The sequence below is a fragment of the Helianthus annuus genome, chromosome 5 (genome assembly GCF_002127325.2).
Source record: "Helianthus annuus cultivar XRQ/B chromosome 5, HanXRQr2.0-SUNRISE, whole genome shotgun sequence".
NCBI classification, from domain to species: domain Eukaryota; kingdom Viridiplantae; phylum Streptophyta; class Magnoliopsida; order Asterales; family Asteraceae; genus Helianthus; species Helianthus annuus.
The window spans coordinates 21,715,854-21,740,127 of NC_035437.2; the positions used below are offsets into that span (position 1 = coordinate 21,715,854).

At 36.4% G+C, this 24,274-nt stretch overlaps 1 protein-coding gene across 1 annotated transcript; it reads left to right on the forward strand.

Annotated features, from left to right (window-relative positions):
- Nucleotides 1-18,461: 18,461 nt before the first annotated feature.
- LOC110938624 (putative F-box protein At3g16210) lies at nucleotides 18,462-19,583 on the forward strand. The gene has a single exon (XM_022180826.2). It carries the CDS (start codon nucleotides 18,462-18,464, stop codon nucleotides 19,581-19,583), a length of 1,122 nt encoding a protein of 373 aa, XP_022036518.1.
- The last annotated feature ends 4,691 nt before the right edge of the window (nucleotides 19,584-24,274 follow it).

Sequence of the window (24,274 nt, forward strand, 5' to 3'; positions counted from 1 at the left end):
CAACAACGGGGGAAACAACAACAATGGCAACGAAGCTCGTGGTCGTATGTTCGTGCTAGGTCAGGGCGACGCAAGGAACGATCCCAACGTTGTTATGGGTAAGTTTCTCCTCGACAACATTTATGTTACTGTTTTATTTGATTCGGGTGCGGATACAAGCTATATGTCAGTGAAAATGAGTAAATTGTTAAAACGTACACCAACACCCCTAAACACCAAACATGTCGTAGAACTAGCAGATGGTAAGAGTGTAGAAGCTGCACATGTAAACAAGGGTTGTAGTATTGTACTAGCTGGTCAGGCCTTCTCGATTGATCTTATACCCACAGTTTTGGGTAGTTTTGACGTCGTCATCGGTATGGATTGGTTGTCCCAACACCGCGCAGAGATTTTGTGCAAGGAAAAGATCATCCGTATTCCTCGCTCTAGTCAAGAACCTCTCGAAGTTCAAGGCGACAAGAGTGGTGCTGTGGTTGGCATCATCTCTTTCTTAAAGGCGCAGAAATGTTTACGAAAAGGGCACACTGCAATTCTGGCACTTGTCACTGACGCATCAGCAAAAGAAAAGAAGCTGGAGGATATTCCAGTTGTGCGTGACTTTCCTCAGGTGTTTCCTGAAGATTTACCCGGTTTACCGCCTCATCGTCAAGTCGAGTTTCAGATTGAGTTGGCACCTGGAGCAGCACCAATAGCCCGCGCACCGTATCGTTTAGCTCCAACCGAACTGGAAGAACTGTCGAAGCAGCTACAAGAGCTCTTGGAAAAGGGCTTTATTCGTCCAAGCTCATCGCCTTGGGGAGCTCCAGTACTCTTCGTGAAAAAGAAGGTTGGCACTTTCAGGATGTGCATCGACTACCGTGAACTGAACAAGGTGACGGTGAAGAACCGTTATCCTCTTCCGCGTATAGACGACTTATTCGACCAGTTGCAGGGGTCGAGTTACTACTCCAAGATAGACTTGAGGTCAGGGTATCATCAGCTGAGAGTCCGGGATGAGGACGTCTCTAAAACCGCTTTCAGAACTCGCTACGGTCACTACGAGTTTCTTGTCATGCCATTCGGGCTTACGAACGCGCCTGCAGTCTTCATGGATCTTATGAACAGGGTGTGCAAATCCTATCTTGACAAGTTCGTCATTGTCTTCATCGACGACATTCTGATCTACTCCAAGAGTCAGGAGGAACACGAGCAACACTTACGCCTTATCTTGGAACTTCTTCGAAGGGAGCAACTGTACGCAAAGTTTTCAAAATGTGACTTCTGGCTTCGTGAAGTCCACTTTCTAGGCCATGTGGTGAACAGGGATGGGATTCATGTCGATCCATCCAAGGTGGATTCGATCAAGAACTGGCCTACACCGCGTACACCGACGGAAATACGCCAATTCTTGGGTTTGGCGGGGTATTACAGACGATTCATTAAAGACTTTTCGAAGATCGCGCAGCCGCTTACTATGCTGACACAGAAAGGTGTCACCTACCGTTGGGGAGATTCACAAGAGACCGCTTTTCAGTACTTAAAGGATAGGCTTTGCAGTGCACCCATTCTCTCCTTGCCGGAGGGCACAGATGACTTCGTGGTTTATTGTGACGCATCGATATAGGGTCTTGGTTGCGTATTGATGCAACGGGATAAGGTTATTGCTTACGCTTCGCGGCAACTCAAGATTCATGAACGGAACTACACGACGCACGATTTAGAGCTGGGAGCTGTTGTTTTCGCGCTTAAGATATGGCGACACTACCTGTACGGTACCAGGTGCACGATTTACACCGATCACAGGAGTCTCGAGCATATTCTTAAGCAAAAGGATTTGAACATGCGTCAACGAAGATGGGTTGAACTACTGAACAACTACGAATGCGCCATCAAGTATCATCCAGGCAAGGCCAATGTTGTGGCCGACGCCCTCAGTCGAAAGGAAACCCTACCTAAGCGTGTGCGAGCGCTACAGCTTACTATTCAGTCCAGTCTTCCTGCACAGATACGAGCTGCTCAGATGGAAGCATTGAAACCCGAAAACGTCATGGCTGAAGCCTTACGCGGTTCAAGGCAACGAATGGAACAAAAGGAAGACGGCGCCTACTATGTAACGGGGCGTATTTGGGTCCCACTTTATGGCGGTTTACGAGAGCTTGTGATGGACGAAGCACACAAGTCTCGCTACTCGGTACATCCAGGGTCGGACAAAATGTACCACGACATCAGAACTACTTATTGGTGGCCTAGCATGAAGGCCCACATCGCCACCTATGTTGGCAAGTGCTTGACCTGTGCCAGAGTCAAGGTTGAATATCAGAAACCCGCAGGCCTACTTCAGCAACCCAGGATACCACAGTGGAAATGGGAAGAGATTTCCATGGATTTTGTTACAGGCCAACCCAGATCCCAGCATGGGAATGATACTATATGGGTGATCGTGGATCGACTCACCAAGTCTGCACACTTCCTGGCTATAAAGGAAACGGATAAGTTCTCCACTCTCGCAGACATCTATCTTAAAGAAGTTGTTTCGAGGCACGGGGTGCCCACCTCCATCATTTCGGATCGGGACGCACGATTCACGTCAGAGCTATGGCAAGCGATGCACAAATCTTTCGGCTCACGTTTAGACATGAGCACAGCATATCATCCTCAGACGGATGGGCAGTCTGAGCGAACGATCCAGACTCTTGAAGACATGCTTCGGGCATGTGTTATCGATTTCGGCAACGGCTGGGAAAAGCATCTCCCTTTGGTGGAATTTTCGTATAATAACAGTTATCACACCAGCATACAAGCCGCTCCATTCGAGGCATTGTACGGACGTAAATGCCGGTCACCTCTCTGTTGGGCAGAGGTGGGGGATAGTCAGATTACGGGTCCAGAGATTGTAGTGGACGCCACAGAAAAGATTGCACAGATACGACAACGCATGGCGGCAGCACGCGACCGTCAGAAAGCCTACGCGGATAAGCGTAAGAAGCCATTGGAATTTCAGGTCGGGGACCGGGTTTTACTTAAAGTCTCACCCTGGAAGGGTGTGGTTCGATTTGGTAAACGAGACAAACTCAATCCACGGTATGTTGGACCGTTCGAAATCACTGAAAGAATAGGCCCAGTAGCCTACAGACTGAACCTACCAGCTGAACTCGGTGCAGTTCACAATGTATTTCACGTGTCGAATCTGAAGAAGTGCCTGTCAGATGAGACCCTCATAATTCCTTTTAAGGAACTCACTATCGACGAGCGGTTGCAGTTCGTCGAGGAACCAGTTGAAATCACGGACCGGGATGTTAAGGTCCTCAAACACAAGAGAATCCCTCTTGTTCGAGTTCGTTGGAACTCCCGACGTGGCCTAGAGTACACCTGGGAACGCGAAGACCAAATGAAAGAAAAGTACCCCCAATTATTCGGAACCAATGCAACCACTAGTGAGGCTGAAGCTACTACTACTGAATTTCGGGACGAAATTCCAAATCAACGGGGGGATGATGTGACACCCCAGGAAAACCAGTGAACAATACAACTTACCTAGCTTCCTCAGTGAGTGCGTACCAAATTTCGGGACGAAATTTCTTTTAAGTTGGGGATAATGTGACAACTCGAATTTCCAAGATTTCTATTTCGCATTTATTGCACGTTCGTTGTTCGTGTAGTTAATTATTTGCACAATTGATTGCTATGGAATGGTATACGTTTTGATGCAATAAATCGTATTGTGTGATTGTGCATGGTTGTTTGATTAATTGTGATAGACTTGTCAATTATGTGAACATGGTGGTGAAACTGTGAAATGCTTGTAAGATGGTATGCTTGTGTAAAATATAATTATTCAGGGTGCATTGAGTAATTAGTGAAAACTTAATTATACTTAACCCTAATCCTTCACTAAACCACACACACAAAAATCAGTCTCCCCCCTATAGACAAAGTTTTCGCTTTGCGAACCGATAATCTTTTATCAAAAATTTCTTTAATCGGGTCCCAGTTTCTTATTCTGTTCATATTGGCCCCCACTTTAATGCCCAAAAAAGACAAAGGGATGTTATCCACATTACAACCTATCATACTAGCCATATCTTTTATGTTCTCGTTATTCACACCAGCCCATATATGTTAGATTTGTGTAGGTTTATTTTCAAACCCGAGCATAAATAAAAAATTCTAAGACATCTAGCCACATTTTTCACATTCTCCCTATCCCAGTCCCCTATAGACAAGGTTTATTTGTGTGTAATAAAAGTAAGGAAATCACATTACTTGTGATTTTACATGTAAAACTTTCTTGTTTGTTAATCTTGTTCTTCAATTTATTCATATACATTTCATTGTTGTGAGACACCTTCGTTTGGATCTATAATAAGTGGTATCGGAGACATACACAAGGTTCTAAAATCCTTAAAGATCATACAAACATGAAAGGCAAGTTAAATTCAGAGAAATTAAAAGACTAGACACAGTGGCATCTCTAAGAATTCACGTACCCTGTTCGAGCTCGAAAAATGTGCCCATATGCTTTAACGATAAACAATATAATTACGAAAATGACAAAAATTGTAGTATTTGATAATGTTAAAAATGTTGCCTATTGGACATATTGTTATTGGGCTTATTATCATTCGTTGGTTTAGTACAGTTGGGTTGTTAGTAATTAGTTATTGGGCTTTGCTAATATATGGTTTAGTTTGTTGGGCTGTTGCAGGTGTAAAATATCTACAAGGGTCTTTGTGTAAATTCAGGGACTAAATGTGCTGATACTTTAGAGTTCTGGATTAAAGTTGAAGTTGCAATGTTACACCCTATTTAAGGGTTTGTTCGTTGTTGATGAGATTAGTTGTTCAGATCTCTTTCTCTCTCTTGTTGTTGTAACCTTCTAGGGTTTGTACGAACAATCTCTGAAGTTAGAGATTGTTCTTCTAGGTTTGTTGTATTCTTGTTCTGATGATCATCAGTGGATGATCATCTTTGTACTGCTGTACTTGTGGTTGATTAGATCTTACAATAGTAAGATCGTTTTGGGTATCTTGGGGGGCAAATATTTTGGGTTGGTTTAATAAGAGTTTTGTCACTTGTTTTGTCACTATTTCTTGTGTTGATCAGTTGTTATTTGTTGTTATTAGTTGTTTCATAAAATTTCACATGGTATCAGAGCTTAAGGCTCTTGATCTGTTGTTTTCCGCTGTTATTTGCTGATCCTTTGTTGATTTGTGTCTAGGTCTTTTGGAAGTTACAGATCTGGCTGTTATTCTGGATAGATCATCTTGATCTTGGTTGTGGTGCTTCGATATTTGCATCTGAAACCCTAGCTAGGGTTTCATTGGAAGTGTGAAGATTCTTCTTGTTCTTGGTGAATAAACATACTGTGTTGGTCTCTAAATCCTTGAAGATTTAGGGCAAACTGACCAGTAGTGGTTTATTGTTTGTTGTTGATTCTAGATCTGTTGTTGCAAACTTCAGATCTAGTTGCACCCGCTGTGAGGCTATTCTTCCCTTTCTCTTTATTTTTGTTGATTGGTTGATTAGTTGAAGTCGGGGTAGTGAGGACCGGCACATCTGTTTGTTTCTTGTTGGTTCTTTATTTCTTTGGTTTGGGTATTGGCTCCTGTATTAAGACCTGTCCAGGCACTATAAGTGATGAACCTGGAATCTGGACACCGATACAGCTTCGCCTTGTGTTTTTGATTGATTTCTTGTTATTGTTTGTGCTGTTGTTATACTGTCTGTTGTCTTTGCTGTGATTGTTCATCATGAGTGATAAAGATGATAATACTAGTTCATCTCAAACTTTGATTAGTAAACTAGATATTGGTGATCCTTTGTTTTTGCACCCTAGTGATTCTAGTTCTCTGACCATTGTTAGTATAAAATTAAAAGGAACTGAAAATTACAGAGTCTGGTCTAGTGCTATGAAATTAGCTTTGGAAGCAAAGAATAAGTTTGGTTTTATTGATGGTAAATGTAAAAAGAAAACTGATGATCCTGTGTTAAGTAGTCAGTGGGATAGATGTAACTCTGTGGTCTTAAGTTGGTTGTTAAATTCTGTTTCAGAAGAGTTATATCTTGGTCAAGTTTTTTCTAAGCTAGCATCTGAGGTTTGGACAGATTTGAAAGAAACTTATGATAAGGTAGATGGCTCTATAGTGTATGATTTGTATAAAAAAAATTAACTGTATAACACTGTGACAACTTGAATTTCCAAGATTTCTATTTTGCATTTATTGCACGTTCGTTGTTCGTGTAGTTAATTATTTGCACAATTGATTGCTATGGAATGGTATACGTTTTGATGCAATAAATCGTATTGTGTGATTGTGCATGGTTGTTTGATTAATTGTGATAGACTTGTCAATTATGTGAACATGGTGGTGAAACTGTGAAATGCTTGTAAGATGGTATGCTTGTGTAAAATATAATTATTCAGGGTGCATTGAGTAATTAGTGAAAACTTAATTATACTTAACCCTAATCCTTCACTAAACCACACACACAAAAATCCAAGCACGTAGTTCACAATTCTCTGGCAATCATCACCAAATCATTGGCAAGACATCACAAGTTTGATTCCTCTCTTTCTCTAAAATCATTCAAGGTAATTGTTATTGATCATTGTAATACTTGTAAACTCTAATTGATTGTTTGATTGTTATGAATTCTTGATTCTTGATTATGTGTTCACAAAAACCCTAGTTCCTCATATAATGATCTGTGATTTTGATTCAATTCTGGATAATTGTGATTATGATGATGATTAGTTGTATACTTGGTAGATTATGCTTGTAATGATTGTTGTTTTTAAGCAATGGTGGATTTGTTAAGAATCTGTTATCGATATGAAAGAAACTAGGGTTGCACGAACGTAGAAAACGTAACTGATACAATCACGTTGAACTGGAATAATCTGTTGTATGACTTTTGCCCGTCTGAGTTTGTGAAAAATGCTATAGTCCGAGCTTTGTATCACACTACAAGGTCCGACTTTTTAATGATGTTATAATCAGTCCGAAGTTTTATATGATTGATAGGTCCGAACTCTTTAAAACAAGTTGTCTGAGCTTTTAAACAAACAAAAGGGCCCGAGTTTCATTCATGAGCATGGTCCGAGTTTCAGGACAATGGATGTGGTCCGAGTTTTATACATTAGACACTAGGTCCGACCTTTCTAAGAAGCAAAGGGGTCCGAGTTTCTTGAGGACACCCCTAGTCCGAATTTGTGATAGAAATTCACCATGTCCGAGTTTAATGGGGGCAGCCTAGTCCGAGTTTCATGAGGAAACTCCCCCCCCCTCTTGTCCGACCTTGTGATCCTCCTCATATTCTGTCCGAGTTTCACTATATATAGTCACATGGTCCGAGTTTTTGAAGACACATGCCTTGTCCGACCTTTCAAATTAGCTTATGTCCGAATTCTTTGGCCCATTACCCTTGTCCGACTTTTTATGAATGGGAAACCCCCACCCATGTCCGAGTTTCATCTATGAAACCTTAGAGGTCCGAATTTATTAACCTAGAATGCGATCTAATCATCTGTTGTGCTGATATGTCAAGTTGTTGTGAATGAAACATGATTGTTATCCTGATTACGTACTAAACATGATTTTATCCTGTTTACATACTAATTGCCCGGACTTTACAAGTGAAGTGCATGTAAAAGCTCACAGTATGATTTGTATATGATCTCATGTTACTGTTCACTCTGCTTATAACTGTATGATACGATATATGCTTGTATGAAGTTGAATGCAACTGTACGATCCTGCATACGTAGACATTCTATGTGATATCATCGTGTACACACTAAACACACAAAGCACCGTTGCTTGAATATCGAGGATTGTAAACCCTAATTGAATGAATCATGTGCAATATATCCTAGGTCGTGTGTAACGGACTTAGAGATTAATAAACCCTAGAAGCAATAACATATCGAGCAAAACAAGGTGAGTTCACACAGCCAAGGCATGGGGTTCCCGGGTGGGAATGGGATTTGATGATCTATTGTACATACTTCGCTGATAGAACTACGACTAGACTAGTAACACTTATTGAACTGATCTTCGCACACCTACCAAGGGTTGGCCGCGATATTATGACTGACTTCGCACACCTGCCTTTGGAAGGCCTCTTCGCACACCTGCCTGGTAGGCCGCGATACAGATAAACCTAGTCTAGAATACACGGGACGAACATCTCCCTGATATCTTCGCATACCTGCCTGGGAGGCCGCGACGGTAATTAATACGATACATGACATAACGAACGAACATACTACTACTCACACTATACTATTACTGAACTGTTAACTGTGAACTCGCTCAACTAGTTGTTGATCCTCTGTTACATGCCTTGCAGGTCATTAGATACATGGAGCTTGCACAAGGAGGAGCAGGTCGTTGTGGAGCATGGAACGTGGATGCCATGTTAAGACATTTAAACATTTGAACTTATGTTACACATTGGGTTTTCATACTTATGCTTCCGCTATACTTTGAAACTATGATTATGTTTTGAACACCTATCGTATTGAATGATTGGTTTACATTTATTATACTTGATATTAATTACATGTTCGATATGATTGGTGGCTTGATCCTGGTCATGTCACGCCTCCTAGCGGTGGTACTCCGCGTGTGGATTTTGGGGGTGTGACAAACACAAAATGGTAGCTCAGTGTCTGAATATTATCATAAGCTAAATACAATGTGGAAGCAGTTTGATGCTGTGCTTCAACTGCCTACTTGTTCTTGTCAAGCTGCAAAAGATTTCAATGATTTTTCTACTCTAATAAAATTGATGCAGTTTCTTATGGGTTTGGATGATATTTACCATCCTGTAAGAACTAATTTGTTAACTAGAGAGCCATTGCCTTCAGTCAAAGTTGCTTTTTCAATTGTGTCTAGAGAGGAGTCACATAGGAATTCTAGTAATGTAACTAAGAATCAAAGTGTGTCATTTGTCTCTAAAACAAATCAATCTTTTGATCAAAGAAAAAGAGAGTTTAAAGGTCCAAATCCAAATTTTAAGTGCACTCATTGTAATAAAATAGGACATACTGTGGACAGATGCTTTGAAGTTATAGGATATCCTCAGGGGTTTAAAAAGAAACCTGTTAATCAAAGTGGAAAAAATATGTCTAATTCTAAGTCAAATGTGTCTTCTGTTCCTTCTGTTTCTCCATTTTCTCCTGAGCAGGTTGCAAAAATTTTAAGTTTGTTGGGTGAAAAATCAAGTACTGAGTCTCAACCTTCTAATATAGGAGGTAAGACTAGTTGTGGTTTTAATTCTTTAGGAGAGTTTATGAGTTGTTCTAGTTTGATTAACTTTGGGTTTGATTACAACTGGATTTGTGATTCAGGTGCTAATCAGCACATGGTTAAAACTGATAAAGAAATGTTTAATTGTGTTGATGTTTCTGAATATGATTTGTCTGTGTCACATCCAAATGGTACAAAAGCTAAGGTTTCAAAAATTGGCAATTTAAAACTTGCTGAAAATGTTATTTTAAGTGATGTTTTCTTTGTACCTACCTATAGTGTTAACCTTTTGTCTGTGTATAAGTTAGCAAAAGATAATAAAATCACTGTTGTGTTTAATGAAAATACTTGTGTGCTTCAGGATTTGAAATCAGGGAAAGCCCTGGTGACTGGTAAACAGGATAATGGTTTGTACTTTGTTAACAAAGGTGATAATGCTGTTAATCTATGTTTTAATAGTTTGAATGTTAGCAATTTGTGGCATAATAGATTAGGGCATCCTGCTGATCAAGTCTTGTCTATTTTAAAAAATGATTTAGGTGTTGTTGGTTTTGATAAACAATCCTGTGAAATCTGTCATAGAGCTAAACAGGTTAGAACTCCTTTTCCTTTAAGTGAACACAAGTCAAAACATGTAGGTGATTTGATTCATTTGGATGTTTGGGGACCCTATAGGGTTACTAGTCGAGATGGGTTTAAGTATTTTCTAACTGTTGTTGATGACTATTCACGGGTTGTTTGGTGTTATTTGTTAAAAAACAAAATGGAAGTGTTTGAAAATATTGAAAGCTTTTATGAGTTAATACTAACTCAGTTTAAAAAAAGAGTTAAGGTTTTTAGAAGTGATAATGGGACTGAATTTGTAAATAATAAAATGGACATTTTTTGTAAATCAAAAGGTATTTTACATCAAACAACTTGTGTTTATACACCTCAACAAAATGGTGTTGTTGAGAGGAAACATCGACATCTGTTAAACTTGGCTAGATCATTGCTGTTTCAAAGTAGTGTTCCTCTTTCTTTCTGGTCTGATTGTATTTTGACTGCTGTTTATATCATTAACAGGTTACCTTCATCTGTGTTGTTAGGAAAAAGTCCTTTTGAGTTAATGTTTGGATTTAAACCCTCTTTTGCACATTTTAGGATATTTGGTTGTTTGTGTTTCAGCACTATCCTTAATGATATAGATAAATTGTCTTTTAATGCTGAGAAATGTATTTTGATTGGTTACTCAAATGTTAAAAAAGGTTACAAACTATGGAGTCTAGATAACAAAAAGGAGTTTTATTCTAGAGATGTAAAGTTTTTTGAAAATGTATTTCCTTACAAATCTAACAGTTTAACCAATCATGATACTTTAGCTGATAGCTTAAATCATTTAAATTTTTTTGATAGTGTTGAAGTTATAACAACTGATCCTATAAATCCCAATGATGAAGAGGGGAACAATGAATCTCATGAGGTTTCTGATGATGATCAGCAACCTTTCCCCTCTACATCTGCCACTCCAAGTAATGTTGAACATCAACATTCTTCTGTTGGAGTTGAAAGTAGTAGTAGTGAAGGGACTGGTAGGGCAGAGGACATTAGAGCTTCAAATGATGAGATTAACCCATCTGAGGGAACAAATGTATCTCTTAGGAGATCAAGTAGGAAAAGTGTTTTACCAAAAAAACTTGAAAATTTTGTGTTAAATGGTAAAGTGAAGTATAGTCTAGACAAAGTTGTTAATTATGCTTGTTTGTCTGCTGAGAATTTATGCTTTGTTACTTCTCTTAACAAAACTGTTGAACCCTCTTCATATGAGGAAGCAGCAAAAGATCCTAGATGGGTAGAAGCTATGAACAAAGAAATGGAGGCTTTGTTCAGGAACAATACCTGGGTCTTAGCTGATCTTCCTCAAGGTCGAAAGGCCATTGGTTGTAAATGGGTGTATAGGGTTAAGTATAAGTCAAATGGGGAGATTTAAAGGTTTAAAGCTAGGTTGGTTGCTAAGGGTTTTAACCAAAGAGAAGGTCTTGATTTTAGAGAGACCTTCTCACCTGTGGTCAAAATGGTAACTGTTAGAACTGTTATAACCTTAGCTGTGTCTTTTAATTGGCCTTTATATCAGCTTGATGTTGATAATGCTTTCTTACATGGTACTATTAGTGAAGATGTTTATATGAAATTACCTCAAGGATATTATTCTAAGGATGAATTGAAAGTTTGTAAACTTGTTAAGTCTTTATATGGCCTTAAGCAGGCTCCTAGAAAGTGGAATGAAAGACTAACTGATGTTTTGTTAAGTTCTGGTTATGTTCAAAGTAAATGTGATCATTCTCTATTTATCTTGTTGAAAGAAGATGTTACTGTTTTTTTACTGGTTTATGTTGATGATGTGGTTGTTACTGGAAACTCAGAATATGAAATTAAGAAGATTAAAACCATATTACATAAAACTTTCAAAATAAAAGATTTAGGCATTTTAAAATACTTTTTAGGTATTGAAGTTTTATATGATAAAAATATTATTTGTCTAAATCAGAGAAAGTATTGCCTTGAACTTTTAAATGAATATGGTTTTTTAGGTTGTAAACCTGTTTCTACTCCTATAGAACTGAGCTCTCTTGTTACTTCTAAAATTGAAAAAAATCAACAATTGCTTAACAATGTTACTGGATTTCAAAAATTGATTGGAAAATTAATCTATTTGTCTTTAACAAGACCTGATATTAGCTATACAGTTCAGTTTTTAAGTCAGTTTATGCATAGTCCTAAAGAAGTTCATCTGAATTTGGCTCTTAGATTACTAAGATATTTGAAACAAAGTCCAGGAAAAGGCTTATCATTTAAAAAAGGTTCTAAACTTGAATTGTATGGTTTTGCCGATTCTGACTGGGCAAAGTGTTTGAATACTCGTAAATCTGTTACTGGATATTGTATCTTTTTAGGTTCTTGTCTTGTTTCTTGGAAAAGCAAGAAACAATCTACAGTTGCTCGTTCAACTGCAGAAGCAGAATATAGAGCCATGTGTTCTGCTACTTGTGAGCTTATGTGGTTAAGAAATTTGTTGTCTGAATTAAATATTAGTTGTGATCTACCTATGTCTTTAAACTGTGATAGTCAAGCTGCTATTTCAATAGCAGCCAATCCTGTGTTTCATGAACGAACGAAACACTTTGAGTTGGATCTACATTTTTTGAGAGAAAAATTGGTTGATGGTCTTATAAGAACTGTCAAGGTTGATACAGAAAGTCAGCTTGCTGACATTCTTACCAAAGGGCTTAATAGTGATCAGCATGAATTGTTTTGTAATCAACTTGGTTTGGTTGACATGTTTAAACCAATCGAATGAAGGGGGGATGTTAAAATTGTTGCCTATTGGACATATTGTTATTGGGCTTATTATCATTCGTTGGTTTAGTATAGTTGGGTTGTTAGTAATTAGTTATTGGGCTTTGCTAATATATGGTTTAGTTTGTTGGGCTGTTGCAGGTGTAAAATATCTACAAGGGTCTTTGTGTAAATTCAGGGACTAAATGTGCTGATACTTTAGAGTTCTGGATTAAAGTTGAAGTTGCAATGTTACACCCTATTTAAGGGTTTGTTCGCTGTTGATGAGATTAGTTGTTCAGATCTCTTTCTCTCTCTTGTTGTTGTAACCTTCTAGGGTTTGTACGAACAATCTCTGAAGTTAGAGATTGTTCTTCTGGGTTTGTTGTATTCTTGTTCTGATGATCATCAGTGGATGATCATCTTTGTACTGCTGTACTTGTGGTTGATTAGATCTTACAATAGTAAGATCGTTTTGGGTATCTTGGGGGGCAAATATTTTGGGTTGGTTTAATAAGAGTTTTGTCACTTGTTTTGTCGCTATTTCTTGTGTTGATCAGTTGTTATTTGTTGTTATTAGTTGTTTCATAAAATTTCACAGATAAACAATGAAATTATGATAGTGACAAAATCATAGTATTCTAGTGAGTTACATACCGTATAGCACCGGCTTGAGACTTCTCAAATTCTTCCGCTCGTTTCCTTTTTTGATGTTTTTGCCATCCGAATGCTTGTTTGGAGCCATTAACGCCTAAAAACATGAGCGGTTACTAATACTCCAACGAACCAGGTCGTATGAAACAATATTGTGAAAATATGGAGATCAAAAGGAGGGATTATATTATGCAACAAACAAAGTAATTATATGTTAAAATTGTTAAACGTTGTAAACACTACCAAGGGTGTATTCATCCAAAGGGTACCATCATGTATGCATATTGTATAATCCCAATGTTCAAATATGCTACTTAATTATTTAAAGTATACATTTCTTGTATTAAGCAAAGATTAAAAATTAAAAAATTAAAATGAAAGAATAAGCTTTGGTCAATTTTCTCTCAATGAAAGTGATGCCTATCCACCATCAATTAAGAAAGATTAATGAGTTTTTTTTGCACATTCTAACCATCTAAAAATGGATTAAAAAATTGTTTATTAGAAATAGACCATGGATTTTGTCTTCAGACAAAACATCAAAATATCACTTTAAGATAAACCTTGGCATTTATCGTTTAAACCAATCATCAAACGTGATCATCGACTATTTTCATCATTCGTTAACATCAAATTGTGAAGCAAGCTTGACGATCAATTGCTTTCACACTAAGTCAATCAGGCATACACTAGCGTAAGACTCTATTTCATGTTTGCGTAGTCACGGTCCTTACAAAAGAATTCAAACCACTAGCAAGAAGGCAAGTATGAGGGTTGCTTGATGAATCTTCGATTATGTAGGCCTTCAAAAGCTCATTTGGAACGTCGAATTTCGGTTGGACAGAACTCAGAGGTGGTTTTGATCCCCCAAGGCCCAACACTTGTAATGAGCATATATAGAATTAGGCAAATATAGGCCTCACTGGGAAAATGCATGGTGTGTTAGATGTGCACAACCGCGCTTGGGTAAAGAGCCTTTGTCGATGTTTCAAAATTCAGCTAAGTCTAGAAAGTCTTCCCGAGGTTGTGCAGGATGGTCGTGCCATAGTTGAGCACAGTTGTGCTTGGCTCGATGTTGGCGAAACTACCATGAAGATTCACGAGCATTGCCTGTGCTTTGCATCAGTGGCGGAGCTTGACCAAAAGTTTCAAGGGGGCGTAAAATCATGGGACCCAAATTTTTTTTCCTATCGTTATGTTTCGGGTCGGGTCGGGTCAAATAATAATAGTTCCAATTAAAACTAAAATAATTTCGTTCATTCAAAGGACTTGTTCTTACATATAAAAAAAACGAAATATTGTTTAATGAACAAAGACCAATATATGTATAATGGTACGAGATAAACGAAACCTGGACGAAGAATTACAACTTAGCCCAACGACCTTTAAGATTTAAAGTGGTAACAAACTTTACTTTGATTTATATATTGTATAAATATTTAGGCAAAATAATATTGGAGGGGCGATCCTATATAATTTTATAATTTTCAAACGAAATATCGGAAATTATACACTTCTAACCGAAACATCGGGGGGGCGGATGCACCCCCGAGCATCTACTAATCTACACCCCTGCTTTGCATGATCTTGCCGCGACGCATGGTCTGTGAGATTGAAGCACGGTAGTGCTGACGCCTGATGACTTGACACCGTTGGTGCTACTTCATACACTGGCTGTGCTGGATTCAATTGACACAAGAACGATCGTGTTGAAAAGTATAGTTAAGATATTTATAACAAATTTACGTCAAAGATAAATATAATAAGCTCTATCAAAATTATGTATTCAATATGATTTTGTTACGGTTTATTACCAAAATCAGAATAAGAGATTTAATAACCAAGAATTTAAATTTAAAAACTCTTTATAGCATTAAAATTGAGAGAAAAAATTTGATACCGACACGTGCTACTCTTTACAATTTTTTATTAAAATACTATGTTATATCCCCATATATTATACGGTGGAATAAAATTTATATTTATACTATATAATAAAGTAAATCAATATATGGCACACGCTATTCATTGGGACATCTATTTTTTTAATTTTTCGCCTCTTGATAGAAGATAAGAATAAGAATTTTGTATTTTTATTATTTCCTCCTCTTGATAGATGATAAGAATAAGGATTTTATATTATTATTATTATTATTATTATTATTATTATTATTATTATTATTATTATTATTATTATTATTATTATTATTATTATTATTATTGTTTTGTTTCTTACAAAAAATATTAACAATAATCTTTATTTTTTTCATAAAAAAAAAAGACGAGGCTAACACAACCAATAATATCTCTAAACAAGCAATATACACCAGGGCCGGTTTTGGGGCCGGCAAACCGTGCCGACGCCCGAGGCCCAAAATTTTAAAGGGCCGAAAAATATTTATAAGCTTGTATATATTTAGTATGTTCATCCATTCAATATGCAAAAAAATATTGGTGGTGTAGTGGCAAAAACCATCTTAAAATAATCTAAAGGTCTCAAGTTTGAATCTTTGCTCCATCATTAATTTTTTTTTTTTTTGTAATTCGTTTACCCTTAACCATAATTTTAGGCCCAGTTTTTTTCATCGCCCAAGGCCTAATTTTTTTCAAAAGTTCTCAGGGACGGCTCTGATATACACCAACATACTCTATGGCTTATTGAACTTTTAAGGAAGTAAAAATAAAGCTATTGAATGTCTTCAATCTTAAATCATAATCTAAAAATATATTATTGACAAAGATCTGATTTTATAGCATAGTGACAAAGATCATTTTTAAAGATAGTTTTTTATTAACTATACAAAATTACATTACCCGTATAATACACGGGGTTTTAAAGACACAACTTTTTAATTATTTGTTATATGAAATTAGATTTATTCAATCCGTACATATGGTTTTTTAAAGATATAACTTTTTTATTATTTGATATATAAAATTTAATTTATTTAATCGTGTAATATACTATAAAATCAAATCTTTGTCAATAATATATTTTTGGATTATGATTTAAATTGAAGATATTCAATAGCATTATCTATTTTCTCGAAAATTCAAAAAGCCGTAAATTACGTTGGTGTATATTGTTTATATTGTGATATTATTGGTTGTGTTTGCCTCACCTATTTTTTATAGAACAAATAAGGATTATTGTTAATATTTTTGTGAGAAACAAAACAACAATAATAAAAATATAAAATATAAATCCTTATCTTCTATCAAGAGGTGGAAATAATAAAAATATAAAAATTTTTATTCCTATCTTCTATCAAGAGGCGGAAATAATAAAAATATAAATCCTCTAGACACGTGTTTGATTACTTTGTTATATAGTATCAAATATAAGGATAGAAGTTAGAAACCTAATCAATATAACATGATATAATATTTATCTTTATAACTTACTAGGTTATAACCCCGTGTATTACACGGGTTAAGTAAATAAACAATCAAATAGTTAATAACAAAGATTTAAAAATGATAAAAACAGTATTTTTAAGACGTTTTTCTGATATCCAAACAAAATTTTGTGTCATGTAAGATCAAAACTTAACGACAAATAGTTGGGATTATTAAAATCCAATATTCATGTATTTTGAGACAAAGAGAGTTAGTTACAATTGTTTATATTTATTATTTATTAGAAGTTAAATTAGATAAGTAATTATATTTCTTACATAAATTTAGTTAGTAATTAGATTTTGTAACTCGTAAGTAAGAGGGTAACCATTGATAATATGTGTATTTTTTAAATAAAATCATATTGTCTCAAGGAAAATCCGTTAGTAAATATGTTTCACCAAAAATAGTCATGAACGTACTATGGAAAAAAAATCGTACATTAAAATTTTTAAAGAATTTATTTTGAAGTTAGTTAAAAACATACTTTCTCATAAGTCGATAATGCATGTCAATTGGAAATAAGTTCATAAACATGCCTCCATGTTTTTTTTTCGAATATTTTACAATATAAGTCGATATTTTATATAAATTAAATTAAATAACATATATATTAAATTTAATAAATTAAATTAAATATATATTAATTTAATTCATCCTTTAGATATATTAATTGTATTATGTTTTCATCCTTTTGATCGTAATTCATCCTTTAGATATATTAATTGTATTATGTTTTCATCCTTTTGATCGTATTATATATGATAATATATATTATACATAAGTCGATATTTTATGTTTAAAATATATATTAAATTTAATAAATTAAATTAAATAATAATTATCTATAATTAAGGATGGTCTAGAATTATGACAAGTGTCCCTTTAGTGGTTTCTTTTATTATATAGTATAGATAACTTGTTATAACCATAATTTATAACTTAATTACATTATTCCCATGTTAATAGAATAATGTTTATCTTTATAACTTGTGATAACTATCGATAATAATAAATATTAATTACATTATTCCCATGTTAGAATCACTTAGACTATCCACATCAAGGATGTTTGTAGGTGACATGGAGGGTGTTCATTCCTATGTGGAGGGCATTTGTGAGAGGGATGGATTAGTGGGTGTTGTAGAGGATGACATGGAGGGTTTTCATTCTTCACAATTCTTGGGGAAGAATGGTGAAGAATGGGCTAATGGTGGGTCCTTTTTTTTTTATAAGGTTGTTTGTGGGAAGGATATATATGTTATTGTTGTGGGTAAAAAGTGTTTGTGGGGAGAATAAGTGAAAAGCTGATGTGGCATGCTGATTAGGCTGTTTGTAGAAAGGATAGCCTTTCACTTATGCGGATAGTCTTATAAGTTACAACTCCAAAAAAAACTTTTGACCATTCTTTTAACCAGTTAGAAATATCCGAAATAAACAATGAGAAAAAAAATATAACAATAATAATAATATGAGTCTTGACAATACCTAAAGTCACGTCTCCTTTATCTGCAACAACGATTAATATATGAACCTGAAACTTTCCACATCTTGCTCGCAACCCTTCTTGTTTCCACGTCTCCTCGGACTGCGTAACATCACCACCCCACTGCAGATTATCGGAAGAAATTCTTTTAGGTAAATCACCGATCCTTGTTTTTCCTTATACTTATCATCCCTAATCCCTATAGATCGCGAAGCATATTGCTGTTATACTTGATCATGCATGATTCCTAGAACTAATCCAAAATTCATAAAAAAGTGACCTGACGTTGATTATTTAGTTATTATTATAATTTAATTACCAGAGTTAGTTAATGAAAACAACTTTCTGATTTCATGCAGGATTGGATTAAAAAAATGTCTAAAGATGTATGTGATGAGATGACTGTTGAAATCTTCTCCAGACTACCAACCAAATCCCTTCTCCGTTTTAGAGCAGTTTCCAAATCATTATGTGCTCGTATTGGTAGCCCCGCCTTCATCCGTTTGCATGCTCTTCGTTCTCCGAAAAAGTTCTTGTGCATACACCACGATGGATATAAAGATGAAGGGATATATAAGACTAAAAACTTCTATACATTCCATTCTGAAGGCCAATTGCCTTATAATTCCTATATGGGCATAAATCCAATCAAGTATCCTTTCATAGATGCCAGATCAACTTTTGGCTCATGTAATGGGATTCTATGCCTTCGTGCATTTGGAAAGGGTGTGACTCTATGGAACCCTTCAACTAGGCGCAAAGTAGCTATTCGTGATCCTCGTACTTTTCGTGGTGACTCTCCTGTCTATGGGTTTGGTTACGACCCCGTCATCCAAGATTACAAGATTTTGAGGATATCCCACCCAACTTTATTTGTTTGCACCGTCAAGACACGCACTTGGCGTAAGATTGCTTCCCCTAATGAGTGTTCTCGGGTGACTTCATACCAGTGTCTTTTCAATGGAGCACTGCATTGGGTCGAAACACATGTGCGAACATTGTTATTTGATAAATACACTTATTATGATCATCATATAATGACTTTCGATTTCAGCTCTGAGGTTTGTTCTTCGATTGAGTTGCCAGAGCCAACTTGGGAAACGAGTGGACTGGCAGTCATCAAAGGTTCTCTAGCCGTTATTTCTAGAATTTCTGTAAGACACAATGATTGCACGATTTGGGTGAGGAGAGAATATAATGACACTTCTGCTTTTTGGTCAGTTGCTTTTAAACTGAATACAGTTTCATATGGGAATCAAGTTGATAGATTTTTTCAACTTACCGCCACTGACGATCTCCTGTTAGACCCATACGGTAGGGGGATCAAAGTTTATAATCCGGAGACAGAGGTGCTATCACAACTTGCAGACTTCAGTGCTTCTTCACACATAGTTGGCATGTATATTTGTGTTGAAAGCCTTGAATTGTTAGATATGGGGAATTCATGTTATCATGGAAAGCAGATCGCCAGGAAAAAAGCAAAGCCCAAAAAGTGAAATGCAAAATATAGCATCTACATGCTTTTACGACAATGTTTGATTATTGAGTTTTCTAGTTATTCGTTACGGTATTTTTAATAATGTGTTCACCAGCTTCTTTGTATGTTGGTTTTAAATTGAATACATTTTCATTTGATTGAGTAGATAGGATTTTTCAACTTACCACCAATGACGTTGGACCTTCAAGGGGTCACAGTTTACAATCAGGAGAGACAGTGACAATTTACTGTTAGACCTTTTACCTTAAAGGGATCATAGTTTACAATCCCTAAACACGGGTATGATCAAGGCTTTACTGAAAGTTATAACGTTGGCCCTTTTACTTAAATGACAACTTGGACCTGTTTACTAAAATGATAATTTTTACCTGTTCGCAAAACCGTAACCCACTCTTACAAATGATAACACTGAACCATTTTGATCTAATATAACCCTCTAAGACACAATATGACCTAGTAAAGTATATCATGGTCTATTAAGAGCATCATTACTAATAAGACCACCATGGTCCAGTAAGACGTATTATGACCAAATAAAATTCACCATGGTCCATTAAGGGTCATCATGACTATCAAGGTACAATACAGTCTGTTAAAGATGCTACAATATGTTATCTAGGGTTGTTCACTTTTATCCGAAACCCGATCGACCTGAATTAGAGAATACATGAAAAACTCGAACCCGACCAACCCGAACTTTAAACCTGTTGATTATCGGGTCACTTTTTCCTAGCCAAAAACCCGAACAACCCGACCTGAAAAATCCGAAACATGAAACCTGAAAAAAACCCTGAACATTTATTGTCTTTTTTGATAGATGTGTTTTGGTTTGGAGTCTCTAGTATTGGAACATTAAGTTTTGGGAGTATTGAACATTATAATATCATATTGTCAAATGATGTTTGGATTTTGGTGATATATTTTTAGTAGGAATATGACTTTTGATGATAATTTTGTAATAAAAACATTTATTTTCATTTTACATCTAAACCAGAAAACCGAATAACCTGACCCGAACTCGAATATACCAAACCCGCACTTTAAGGGTCGATTATTGGATCACCTTTTCCCAGCCAATATCCAAAAACAAAACCTGATAAACACCTGAAACCAGATGAACACCCCTATTGTTATTGCCCATTATATTCTACTATGACCCACTAAAACTATATATATATCTCTTTAAAACATAATATGACTTTATGATCTATTAAGAGTCATCATCTATCTATACTTTCTATAAAAGGAGAAATCCAAATGACATAAGAAAAGCTGATGTGTCAGCGGGAGAGGGTGTCCAACAAGGCTTTTCTTATCTCATTATTACATCATAAAGTCTAATATTAAAAGACTTTAAAATTCAAAGTTGGACCACATTTAGATTCCAAAGGTCTGCCCCTTCAAAATCTCATAAGAACCACTGTCCATTCAAGCCACTGTAATCAAAACCATTGCCCATTCAAAGGTCTGCCCATTCAAACGAATGTAATCAAACCACTGTAACCGAACCACTGATGATTAAAAATTCAAACTTCAAAACTCTGACGATTCAATATTATGGCTCCAAATTCAAAATTCAAAATTACAGTGGCTCCAGATATATAACATATCATCTTCTTCAATCAATTACTCTCTCTAATCAACATCTTCTCCAATTCAAATTCTGTCTCCACATTCAAAATTCAAAATTCAAACCATTCTATAAATAAGACATAATTATCAGGCTGCACATTCAAATCTCTCTCGTTGATATCTGCAAGCGTGTCTCTCTCTCTCTCTCTCTCAAATGCATCTTTCTCGACTCTCGTGATTTAGCCGCTATTCTCCGATTACACAATTGTGTTCGAATGTTTGATGATTCTATTTACATGTTATCGTTCCGGTATCATTGTTCCAACATCGTCGTATCAATGATGTTGGCCATCACACATCAACCTTTCAATGTCGATGTTGCAATATAATTGTTGCAACATCATGAAAAGTTGCATGTGTTACATTCTTTGATGGGAGAGTTGCAACTTCAACCGACGATATGTATCTTCTATCGTGAAAAGGTCAGTTGTGCTACACCAGTTGAGAAGAGACCTTTGCATTTTAGGTTTGTTTCTTATTTTTTATTAACTGTTAAGATGCATGTTTATATTATTAAAATGAACTACTACAGAGAAAAATATTGAATTTGAATGAAATATTTATAAAGTATTACACGCTAGGATTAACACTTGCTAAGATTTCGTAGACTCTAGCCTTTCTCCATGTGATTTCATGCTCTCTTTTTAATTTCAGGTCAGTTACCATGTTGCAGATTTTCTGATCCTGTTCTAGAAGTTGTGTAAGAAACTCTTCTGCATTCTTCTGGAAGTCTGATGGAGGAGAGTGGAGGACTTCATCGAGCAATGCTATGCTGTTCCAGGTTTTGTTGTTATTAGTGTTGTTGATTATGTCGACTTTCCTGTTTACTTCTTGGTTTGTTCTTTGTTCTTTGAGTGACCACATCGAGAATTGTGTTTTAAGATCGCTGGTGTCTGACCTGTGGTAGAAACTGAACTTTGCCATGTAGATTTTTTGTAGGTTTTCTGATTTGGAACTATTTTGACAGAAAGTGATTTGTAGGACGAGTTGTTGATGTTTTGAATCAAAACGAATCATCGGTTTTTTATAGAGTTTAAAAAACGCGTTTACATGGAAAATGAATCGTTTAATTGTAATTTTCATAATCTGCTTTTGTTCTTTGAATTTCGATATTTTATCCCTTGGGTTTCTTGGTATTTAATTTTACGGATTTCCCATAAAAGTTGGGGTTTTGAAAAGGTTTTTGCATTAAAAGACTGTTTAATGAAGCAGATTATTGTTGGTGCACTACATCTGCTGATTACGTCTTGTATCGAGTCATTATCTTAGAACGTTAGATCCAGGCACGTAATACGAGAAATTATGAGATTGTATAGGTTTATAGGGTTTGGATCGCTCATAGGTACATGGTGATAGTGGACCGCTCGTATGACACTATCTTGGGCCGCTTATGTGTCAAGTTTGTGGGCCGCTCCAATGTCATGTATATGGGCCGCTTATTGGGCCTGTCCAATAAGCGGTTCCAGTAGCCTATAAATACCTCTAGAGCGATCTCATTTGTAACGGTTCCTGATTTTCGTACCGAGGTGCTGCCGGATCGAAAACAGGTTGTATTCATCGTCAAATCAATAGAAAAGGAGATTAAAGTGTATTGCAAGCTATTCCTACGTTGATTACTTGTTATTCCGCACCTGTAATTGACGAAAACACCTCTGAACGACTCGTTCGGGTCGCCAAACGATCCTACAAGTGGTATCAGAGCTTCAGGAGGAGGAGTTCTACAGGAAATAGCTGAAAATTGGAGAAATTTCTGTCTTCTACTCATTCTTTTTCAGATTCAGATATTTTTCACGGTCGAAACTTGCTGAAAATTTCAGGGATTGTGCACGATAGTATAGAGATAAACCCTTGAAAGTTTGGGGTTGAAATTCAAAGAAATAGTGGGTTAAATCGTTGTCCGAAGTTGGATCGCTTTTCTGGAACAACTCTGGATCGCTTATTGGACCTAGCTTGAACCGCTCATTCGATCGGTCTGACTTGAACCGCTCGAAATTAATTTCTGTGAACCGCTCATCCGTACGTGTTTAGGACCGCTTATTCGGTCGAGTGACTTGGACCGCCCCAAAAACAATTGTGAACCGCTTATTCATACATTTTCTGAACCGCTCGTACGAACAATTACCTGGATCGCCTAGTTGGACCATCTGGATTCGCTCGAACAGACAGGAATTGAACCGCTCGAACTGAAACTTTTTGAACCGCTCATCTGAATATTTCTTGAACCGCTCGAATAGCATTTTCTTTGGACCGCTTTTGTGATCAAATTTCACTTGGATCGCTTATTTGACATTTTGTTTGGATCGTCTTTGTGACACATTAATCATTTTGGATCGCTTTTTTGTCTGTTACTTTGAAAATTGTGCTAAATCATCATGAATTCTGAATTTTACAACGCCTTTGCTACACCGAGTACTCCAGCCGCAATTGCTCAAGCCATGAGTATTGAAAACGAGACGGGAACCACCCAGAAACCCCCGAAACTGATGAGTATTGAAGAATACTACGGGTGGAAAGATCGTTTTGAAAACTGGGTGCAGGCAAATCATCTCAGATCGTGGGAGTGCATATTGGAAAAGTACACATTGCCGAGAACAGAATTGCAAGTTATTAAACAAATATCTGAATTTACAGATCAAGAACGTGCAATGTACAAGGCAGAGAAAATGATGATTAGTTTGTTACAGCAGGCGATTAAAGAAGACATATTCATTTTGCTACAGCACGACAAAACTGCTAAATCAATTTGGGATGCTCTTAAAGTAAAATTCGAGGGTAGTGAAAGTATGCTCAAAAGCAAGAAGGCATTGCTTAAAAAGGAGTTTGATTTATTTAGCAGTTTGCCGGGTGAGGATACTAAAAAGCTAATCGAGAGATATTGTCACTTGGTACGATCATTATCTATGTTAGGAGTTGAAAAGGGTCGTGAGGAATGGGTTGATAAATTGGCTGATGCGTTACCTCAGAAAGAGTGGGGAACGTATTTGATGATATTGAAAAACACGGGTGTTTATGACAAACTAACAATCGGGCAGTTTATTGAGAAATTAGAGGGGCAGG